At 52.8% G+C, this 9,965-nt stretch overlaps 1 protein-coding gene across 3 annotated transcripts; it reads right to left on the minus strand.

Moving 5' to 3' along the window:
• Nucleotides 1–2,491: 2,491 nt before the first annotated feature.
• Nucleotides 2,492–9,313, minus strand: EMX2 (empty spiracles homeobox 2). 3 transcript variants are annotated; one of them, XM_041461304.1, is made up of 4 exons: nucleotides 9,103–9,313; nucleotides 7,889–8,369; nucleotides 5,634–5,818; nucleotides 2,492–3,195 (listed from the first exon to the last, which is right to left on the minus strand). In XM_041461304.1, the coding sequence occupies exons 2-4, from the start codon at nucleotides 8,277–8,279 to the stop codon at nucleotides 3,028–3,030; spliced, it is 744 nt and encodes a 247-aa protein (XP_041317238.1). In that variant the 5' UTR covers nucleotides 8,280–8,369; nucleotides 9,103–9,313; the 3' UTR covers nucleotides 2,492–3,027. The 3 variants fall into 3 exon arrangements, with proteins under 3 accessions (XP_041317238.1, XP_041317237.1, XP_041317239.1); XM_041461303.1 differs by lacking the exon at nucleotides 9,103–9,313 and having other exon boundaries at nucleotides 7,889–8,658; XM_041461305.1 differs by lacking the exons at nucleotides 5,634–5,818; nucleotides 9,103–9,313 and having other exon boundaries at nucleotides 3,092–3,195; nucleotides 7,889–8,658.
• Between the last annotated feature and the right edge of the window lie 652 nt (nucleotides 9,314–9,965).

Consider the following 9,965-nt stretch of genomic DNA (forward strand, 5'->3'; position numbering starts at 1 on the left):
CCCCCCCCCCCCCCACGGGAAAAAAAAAAAAAAAAAAAAAAAAAAAAAAAAAAAAAAGGGTGGGGGGAGAAATATATGGTTCCTGCAGAAATAAGTCTTTTATCAAGATGGGAAACAATTTCTAGAAAGGCCCAAGTCTGCTGTTCGGCCGCAATCCGTTTAATGTTTGCCCATTTGCCCGGGTTTGAAGTGGAGAGCGAGGCAGCTTGGGCGAGTTCAGGGGAAATGTGCGTCCTGCTTGGTTTCCAGATCTGCACCATCAGCTGTTCGAGGAGGGAAGAAACGCGACGAGAAGTTTACCTTGGGAATAGCTCTACTAAATAATTAGCCTAGGTTTAAATGGAAGGGACTGCATTGCGACATGCGTCCTAACCCTGACTGGGCCTCTCTCATATTGGTAGCACAAGTGAATGGAAAGTCACCGGGATTGTATAAGAAGAGATGCTTTAAAAAAAAAAAAATCGGATATTTTTTAAAAAAATTAAATTTACATAGTACCCGATAGAGCCAACACGTGCACAGAATGTCTAATCTTAACTTTTCAAGGCAGTATGTTTAACAAAGCTCGTATTTTTGCGATGCATTGTAACTTCGCCTTATCACAGTGTAAAGGGTAGTCAGATTGTCCTAAATTATGTCCAACTAGCCCCCCTGGATCCACGGATTAAGAGATTAAAGGAGACCACTGGGCAATGCCTCCTCTTTCCCCTTCATATTCCTGGTATGATAATTGCCTAAACTGATTTGCACTTTCACAAAAGCTTGCAGGATTCTTTGTAGCTCGAACAGAGCAGACGAGGTTTCTCTATCAATGGAAATAAAACTGATTAATGCAGTCTATCAGGCTAAGGAGCAAATGAAGCATGAAAAAACAACTGTGTACCCCCAGAAAACCAGCTAGTTTCCTCAAGGACCCAGAGCAACATTTCTTTTCTTTTTTCTTTTTTTTTTTTTTTTTTTTTTTTTCCTTTCCCCCACCTCTTTAATGTCAGAGTTTTACTCCGCGCCCAGGATCGCTCCTTGAGAGCGGCAGGGAGAGCAGCAGCTGGGGCGCAGCCTCTGCTCACAGGACCTGTTCCTCAGCGCACCGACCTGCACAGGGGATGCAAAAGATGGGGGAAAAGACCAGAAAAAAAAAAATCCTCCCTCGCTAAATAAACACGTATTTTTGCCGAGAAAAGCCTCTCTCTGCGGAGCGCGGCTGCTGCCGACCAGTTTCACCATCACGAACGGGTCCGCGCTTCAGTTTCTAACCAGGGAAGGGGCTGGCTTTCTCCTTGAGGTTTTTGTTTGGTTGGTTGGTTCTGTTTCGGGGGGTTTGGGGTATTTATGTACAGCAAGTGCGCCTCTGCGGCTTGTTTTTAGAGGTCTATTTAGCAGCCAGCGAATACATTAAGAAAATGCGCCCATGGCCGCAGGAATGCGCGGCGCGGCCGCGGGGGCTCAGCAGCTGAAAACAAGGCGGTGTGGGGGGAAACCATGGGTTTCCGAGAAATTTGGGGGTGAAGGGGAAAGATATTGCTTAAAAAATTTGGGCATATTGATAAATCTTTATTGACAAAATATTGACAATGACATACTTCTTGGAAGTATATAGTGTGTTAGAATTCTAACAAATTAAACACAAAACACAAAAATATTTACATTCTGGTATAGGAGACATGAAGGAAACATTTGTCACTGTTTTGTTTGATTTTCCCCCGCCTTTCCCTCCCGTCCCTCCCCTCCCCACCGTGTTTGTCCATCCGGAAGGAACACTATGCTTTGTTACTGCTACTTCATTTAGCTTTCACAAACACTTTGACGCCAGAAGTTATTATAAAATGTTTACAGACTGCACATTTCGTTTTTTTTTTTTTTTTTTTTTTTAGTAGCTCTATGATCTCGGAATATTATAAGGTCAGTGCTTGAAAATTGACCCAATGAAAATGGTCATTAGGAAAAAAAAATCAATCCGCGATTTTAAGTCCCTTTTCTCTGGATCCTCCCAGCCTAGAAGGTGTCCCCACCGCCAAAACTGGTCGCTGGGTTTGCGCTTTGTAAATCTTAAAAAAAAAGTAATCATCATCCGGTTTTGCAATGGGGATACAGTTGGGGGGAGGGGGGGGAGATAATTCCATTTGATTTTTTTTTTTTCCAGCAAAAGTTATGACCAACCCCAACCTCCCCCGCCCCCCCGCCTTTCCCTCCCGTCCCTCCCCTCCCCACCGTGTTTGTCCATCCGGAAGGAACACTATGCTTTGTTACTGCTACTTCATTTAGCTTTCACAAACACTTTGACGCCAGAAGTTATTATAAAATGTTTACAGACTGCACATTTCTCGTAAAATAAAATTAAAAAGCACACAGAACCTGTCTTAAAGGGGAAAAAAAAATTACAATTAATTTCTGTCTTTAGGAACCGGAGTAATTTTTCCCCGGTTTTTTCTTTTCTTTTCTTTTTTTTTCCTTTTTTTTTTTTTTTTTTTTTTTTTTTTTTTTTTTTTTTTTTTTTTTTTTTTTTTTTTTTTTCCCCAGACGGCTTTACACATGCAATTCAAGTTTCTGAAACAGGTGTGAGTTTTGGCTGCTTATGGAAATTTCTCTTTCAAAGACGGAAAAAACCGTGAAGTGCAAAATGTCCCGTAAGGTGTTAATTTTTCTGGTTTGGTTGGGGGCATTTTTTTTTTTTTTTTTGCTTCTATTTTTTTTTTCTTTTTAAGATTTTTTTCTCTATATATTTTTTATTTTTTTTTTTTTACGTTATGTTTTTAAAAGTGGACTGCGATAAACGGAATACCTGTCAATCACTTCGTCCCGGTGTTTTGGCTTTGATTGACAGATCCCTTTGCCAGAGCGGTGCCACAGTTCGGAGCCCTCGCTGGCTGGCCCTCGCTCGCTCCCAGCTCCCTCCCGGCCGGGAATCGTGTTTTGATGAAGATCTCCGGGTCCTTCCCCGCACCGCCACGCCGCGGGGGTGGCGGGGTGAGCCTTTAACACTTTCGGTTGGTGGGGTGCTGGCTTTGAAAAGTCCAAAAGTGCCAGTTTTTAATCGTCCGACGTGACGTCGATTTCCTCTGGACTGGCTTGTTTGGTGGCGATTCTCCACCGGTTAATGTGATGAGTCCCTTTTTTCTTCTGTTGTGAGTCTGAACCTTCCTCTTCCAACTTTTGCCGCTTGAACTTCGTCCGTCTGTTCTGAAACCATACTTTTACCTGCGGGAGGAAAGGCACCGGGCGTTAGTCCCACGCCTGCCCGGACCAGGGAGATGCTCCACTCCCCTCCTGCTCCGTGTGCCACCCGGCCCGTGCCCTGCCGGTGCTGTCCCCACTGCTGTCACCCTGGCCAGCAGAGCGGGGGCCCCGCTGCCACCCAAACCTCTGCGAGAAGGGCACGCTTAGGCTGCCCCACGCCCCCGGCACCTCCGGGGCTCGCAGCGCTCAGGAGCGTGCGGCACCGCCGGGGGATGCTCCTGGATCACCGCAGCGCCCAGGCAGCCCACGCTGCGTGGAGCTCACCCGTGGGCCGTCCCCTCGGCCCGAGAGGCTCCGTTTCCCCGCTCCCGGCGAGGTGTCCCACGGCCCCCAGCCCCTGGAGAGCAGTCGGGGCTGCGGCGGGGACCCCGGCCCGCGGGGCTCCCACCTGCCCGGCAGAGCACAGCAAAGGCAGGGCCTCGTCCGTTCTGATGGGGCTGGGGAGCGGACGCACGGGATTTTTTTCCACGTGGAAAAGCGAACAAAATGTACAAAAATGGCCCAAATTGAAAAAGGTCCGTCGCTCTCCGCAGCATCTCTCCGGGACGCGCCGTCCAGGAGCGATCGAGGCGCGGTGGAACTGGTAAGTGGCATCATGAATATCCCTCCGATTTTGTTCAGCGCCGCGTAAATCTGACTGAACCATCCGGCAGCTGACTTCAGTGCTTTAATTACAGATAGTATTGATCCGGGAGCTATCTCCAGGGCTGGCCACACTCCTTGTAGCGTCCAAAGGTAAACTTTTTTTTTTTTTTTTTTAAGCAATTTAAACTCTGGTTCTGTCTGAAAGTGTCTGATAAAGGCCTCAGCAAGGGGGGGAAAGGGAACTGGAGCATTTTAATAAGCTGGTTTAACCCGCTTCGCTGCCTCTTCAGAACAGAGACCTGACTGGCCGGACACACATCTCTGCTGCATTTTCATATTCTCCAAAAGTCCCCCATTAAAAAGCTGAGCGGGGAACAAGGGGTGAGTTTAATTTGCTTTTAGTTTGCTAATTGAAGGGGAGGACGGTTCATTTCTGCACGCTGATCTCCCAAAAGGGAGCTCATTTGTAGGGGACTGGGGGTTTGACATCCGGACAAAAGACCCCAACCAGCTTCGGAATCAAGCAGCACAAAGACCACCTTAAATACAGCTTTCCAGTAGAAATAAGCCTGTGACCGGTCCCTTGTTCGGGGAACCTCATAAAAGTGGCGATCCCTTTTTATTGTTTTGTTAGGGAGACATTTTAAAACAAAAGCTCCAACCTCTTTATTGCTTCCCCCACGAAAAGGAGTTAAGGAAAAAAAAAAAGTGTTACAACTTAATCCGCCCAGAGAACGCTGTGTTTACTGGGAACTTTGAACTAGGCTGCGGCTGGGTATTTTGGCTTTTTTTTTTTTTTTTTTTTTTTTTTTTTTTTTTTTTTTAGTACAGTGCCACATACTGTAGCAGAGACAATCCCCATCTGGAACCCTCTCTCCACGAGTCTCCTGGAAGGGCACAAAACAAAAACCCGACACGACAACAACCACAACAACAACAACCACCACCAATCCTCCAAACTCCAGCCTTTCTTCCGGCGGGGAGAAAACCCCGTGAAAAACGCGCTCGCAGCCCCGGCTCCCCGGCCGTCGGGGGAGCCCCGCCGCTGCTCCCGGCCCGTTCCGCGCCGCCCCACGGGGGCCCGGCCCCGGTACCTGCCGGGACCCTCGGCCCGGCCCCACCGTGGCAGAAACATCGCCGAGCGTCCCGCCAGAGAGACCGAAGCAGTCTCCGGTGCGGTTCTGGCCCGCAGCCAGCCGGCTGGGGCATGGGGGGAGGGGGGTGGAAGGGGTAAGGGGGGGGATTCCTTGCGAGTAATTTCTCTGCTTTTATTTTTCATCTTTCTGCCCTCCTGAACCGGCTCGTCGCATCCCCTCTGTCGGCTAGAAACGAGTGAAAATTCACCCGAGAAACTGTGTTTCTGCTGTAGGGTCTGAAGGGGAAGTTCTCCCCCTTGCCCCCGCATTTGTTCTGGGGGCTTTTCCCCTAACATCCAACTCCTTCTTGAGGGTCACACCAGCCCCGCAGCGAAACGACCGGACCCGCAGATCGCAGCTCCGCCGCTGCCTCCCCGCTCGGGCCGCAGCTCCAGCAGGGGCTGCCCGGGGACCCCAAACCGCGCCCCGAGCGCTGCGGCTCCCCACGCCCGGCCGAGGCACCGCGACCCCGGCACGGGCCGAATCCCGAACGGGAAAAGGATTTTACGGCACGCAGGCTGGGGAGATCCCTCTCTCCACTCCACCGGTTCGGGACTGGAGGCCTAAACACCCCTAGAATTCGCCTTTGCCCGAATCTCGGCCCGGCCGGCTGGGTTTTCCACAGGAGATGCCCGTGCTTTCACTTTCCCAGCTGCCCATTCCCTGCTTGCCCCTTACCTGAGTTTCCGTGAGGCTGAGGCTGTGTGCCAGTTGTTTTCTCTCCGCTCCTACTACGTAATGGTTCTTCTCAAAGGCATGTTCCAGTCTCAGTAATTGGGATGGGGAGAAAGCTGTACGGATCCGTTTGGGTTTCCTGGCCAGTGCATTGTGCAATAGGAAGCTCTCCGGGCTGGTTTCATTCCCTGGGAAACAGGGTAAAACAGATTAGTAAAACACCTTCCCCAAACGCACTCGACAGCACTTCTCAGCGCAACAATTTCTGTCTCCCATCATTACCCTCAGGATAAATCCAACTATAGTTTCTTTTTTATTTTTCAACTCCTTCTTTGTATTGAATTTTCCTTTGATAAATATGTGGAAGGAAAGGATAAATAAGCAGGGGGAGGAAAGGACTGGTATAAATTAAAATGCTAAAACACAACCTGGGGAGCACTACAGAAATTAAAGAAGAAGAAAAAAAGAATTGGCCAGAGCACGGCTGCGGTGTCTGCGGCTACACCTCACGGCTGCCCCCCTGCCCCCCGACCACCGGAGCCTCACGGCTTTCCCTGTTTGTTTGTTATTTCCATCTTCCCTTCGCGGCCCGCTGCTCTCGGGGCTCCCTGGCCGCCCACCGGAGCCGCCCGCCTGCTCCCCCGGCCTGTCTCGGCTTCCCTCGCCCAAAACTTCGGCCGGAGCCTTCCTCCCGCCGCTTCCCTTCGTTCGCCGGTGTGCTGCCCGCAGCGGGGCTCCCACCGCCGCCTTCCCGGCCCAATGACCCTTCCCGCTGCCTCGGCGGCGCTGGGAGCCGGCGTGGAAATAAAGAATCAAACTCCGAGGAGGCCACAGAGCGGCCATCCCATCCCATCCCATCTTATCCCATTCCATCCCATCCCATTCCTGCCGGCCTGCACTGGAGCGGGGGAGGGCGCGGGGGGTGGTGAGCCGGGGCTTTTCGGGGGCATTTCCCTCCGGGGTGCCCCTGTGCCGCTTCTCCGGGCTGGTCCTTCCAAGGTGGAAACGGCACCGAGGGGCTCTCTCTGTAAGTGCTTTCAAAATCGTTGGAGGAGGAGGGTGTGTTTGAAATCAGGCTGTGGCTCAACACCAGGACATTTCCGCCTTTCATCTACCCCTCGTTACCAATCGCCTGGTGCCTGCGACAAATAATTTGGTGAGCGAAACCTGTAATTTTATTCTGAAAGGGTAATAATCCATTTTGTGTCTCAGACCGCCTGGCTTTGGAGAGAGTGGCTCCTTTTTCAAGCCGGCTGCAGCGGCCCGGCTGTGGAAGGCCGGGGAAAATGCAACATGCAGGTGGTTTGTTTTCGTTCCGAATTTAAAAATGAAAACACAAGGGGGAAAAAAAAAAGAAAAAAAAAAAAAAAGGCAGATGGATCCCTGCGAGTGGAGGCTGATTTTGTTCTGTTTGTTGGTTTGCCTATAATGAAAGTGGCAGAAGCCGGACCCATTACGGGAGAAATCGGCTCACCCCTCGGAGAAGACGCTGCCGGTTACAAAGGGTTAAGCAAGGGGGATTTTATTGATTGTCCGCCATTGGATTCGGTTATTTCCCTTCAGCTGGTTATTAATCGCTTGGCATTTGGAGCCCCTGGCTGCCCGCACGGTCGGGATCGCCCTCCGCGTCCCTTCCCCGGCTATCTTCTGCAGCCCCATCTCCCCGTGCTGCTCCGGCGCTGGGATTAATTCCCCACACACACTCCCCTCCTCCTTTCTCTGGGGTTCGCTTCGTTTCTTCCCCTCTAACAAGGGCAGCGGCCGCACTTGGGGCGGCGGCGGGGGCTTCCTGCAGCTCGGCCCCGCAGCCCGGCGGGCACCGCCGCCTTCCCGGGGGAACCTCAGCCTCAGCACTTCTCCGTTCCCCTTTCTGCACGGCCGCTTCCTTCGGGGGCTCCTCTCTAGCTCTTAACACACCGGAACAAAAATTATCCACCTTTTCGTCTGCTTTTAATGGGGGCAGAAAGCTGACGAAGTCCCAGCCGGCCTTGCCTTCCCGCTTGCCCCCCTCTTCCCGGGAAACCAAAACAAACCGGGAAAAGCAGCAAAACAAAACCAAGCCCAAGCTCTTCGGCTCTGACAGCTCTCCCAAGTTTGGCGGGGGGGAGACAGGGACAAAAGACCCCGGGCCCGGCCGAGCCGAGTCTTCCGCTCCGGGCAGGGGCCGCCCCCCATCCGCCGTCCCCCAACATCCGCGCCGCGAGGACCGGCCGGGGGATGCGGGGCTGGATGGGAAGGCGAAGAAAAGTTACACGTACCTTGGAACCTGTGGCCCAGATACCGGTAGCGGTGTATTAGCCACGGGTAGAAGGTGGAGGGGTCCCTTTGCTGCGAGGCGAAGAGCGGGTGCGTGGAGTGCGAAGCAGGCAGCGGGTGGGCGGCCAGGGCGTGAGGAGGGGGCACGGGATGGACCGGCACGGCCGGGTTCGGCGGGTGGGAGACGGCCTCTGCAAAGACCAAGTCCGGGTTGGAGTAGACCCCCCTGCCAGTGGAGTGGAAGCCGTTGAGAAAAGGGTTCATCGGGCTGGAATTGGCATAGCTGAGCGCCGCCGGCCGGATAGGATCCTCGGAGCGAGACGCGGGCAAGGGGCTGTCTTTGGCCACCAGCGACTCGATGGTGAAACACCGCTTGGGTGTGGGCTGAAACATGCTGCCGCGACGAGAGTCCCCGACCCAATCTCTGCCCGTCTCTCTCTGGTGCGCGGGAGACGATCCGGGGAAGTTTGCAGCAGGGAGTGACTTGAGGAGGGATAGATACACACATAAATAGACAGGGGCTGGAGGAAAAGGAGGCAGCGGCAGCCAGCGGTACCCAAAAGGGAGACACACACACGCACCACGCACACACTCACACAAAAAAAAAAAAAAAAAAAAGTTGCTGGGAGAAGTTTCCCTCCTGCAAGGAAAAGGCGGTCGCGCCCCCCCCCTCCCCCCCTAAGTCCAAAGACAATCCATGGATGTGATCGGCCCCTTCACAAGTTGTGCAAACGATTTGTTAGTTCATGAGCCTAATTAGTGCTGGGATCACATAAACAGCTTCCTCTGAAGCCTGGTAAATGGCTTGATGATTGGTCGCTATTACTCGCCTTGAGGTTGAAGGGGGAGACTCTTTAAAGTGCGTCAGAGGGGAGGCGAGCGCCGGGCAGCGCCATCGGGAGGGATGGAGCCGCGGATCGGAGTGCGGCGGGAGCGCGCCCGCCAGCGCGGGGGGAGCGCCCCCGCCCCGCCGCCGCCCCCGCGCCGGCCCCGCGCGGCTCCGCGCCCCTCCGCAGCCGCGCTGCCCTCCCTCCCTCCCCGCCGCCGCTCGGAGACCAAGGTAGGCGGACGGGGACTGGGGGGAAGGGAGGCTCAGCGGGACAGATGGGGGGCCCTGCATCTCCTGGGGTGGGGGCAGGGGGGAGTTGGGCTGCTCCGCCAGCGCGACACCCCTGTCCCTGCCACCTCTCGGGTACTCTCAGCCCGGCGAGGTTACCTTGGTCGGCCCCGGGGCGTCAGGGAGAGATGCCCCGCTTGGGAAAGATTTCGTCCCGGTGAGAGAACGGGTCGTCCTCCTGGTCCGAACTTATTTATTTCCCCTTGGCTCCTCCGCGCTGCCCGCACCGCGCGGTGCGGAGCACAAAGCGCGGGGCAGCCGCATCGTGCAAAGCTGGGACACGCCGGGCTCTCGCAGACGGGACAGGGGATCAAGTCTCCGGTTCCAGCCTTGTCCGTATTTTCGCGTTTACCTTTGGGTCCGGAGATGATTTTAGGGCTGAGTTCTCCTCCTCCCATTGGCTGGAGCTGCAGAATAATTATGATCACATCCTAATACTCTTGGCTGGTGCTTACTGTTTATTGGTAGTTAAGGATCTATTATCTATTCATCAGCCTCCCATTTTTGCCAATTACATTCTTCTAAAGTGAAGTACCAGCAGGTATTTTGCACATTTACAATTAATGATAAAAAAATCTGGCGTACTTTAAATCTATTACGCCGCTGTGTAATTTATCTTAAAGATGCAGAATTGCTAATGTAAATTAATGTTTCTGTTGAACCAAGGGATGGGGGGAGTCTTAAAACCAGTCTAGCGTTTCTTTCCTTCTCTCCCGGACGTTGTTTTCTATTTTCTTTCCACTTTATACACTAAAAATCCGTTACTTCGCTGCATTAAATTATGCTAAAAAACAAATCGCCGTCTAAATGGTTGTTTCCAGTAAAGGGCGAGGTGAATTCTGTTCTCCTTCCCCACTCTCTGCTAAAAGCATCTGTTCCCAGCTCGCCGATATTTTTAACACAATACCAAACCGAGAGGATAATATAAGTGACAAAACAGTGTTGGGCACGCAAAGATGCGG

Source organism: Pyrgilauda ruficollis, unplaced genomic scaffold (assembly GCF_017590135.1).
Source record: "Pyrgilauda ruficollis isolate IOZ18807 unplaced genomic scaffold, ASM1759013v1 scaffold15, whole genome shotgun sequence".
Classification (NCBI taxonomy): Eukaryota; Metazoa; Chordata; class Aves; order Passeriformes; family Passeridae; genus Pyrgilauda; species Pyrgilauda ruficollis.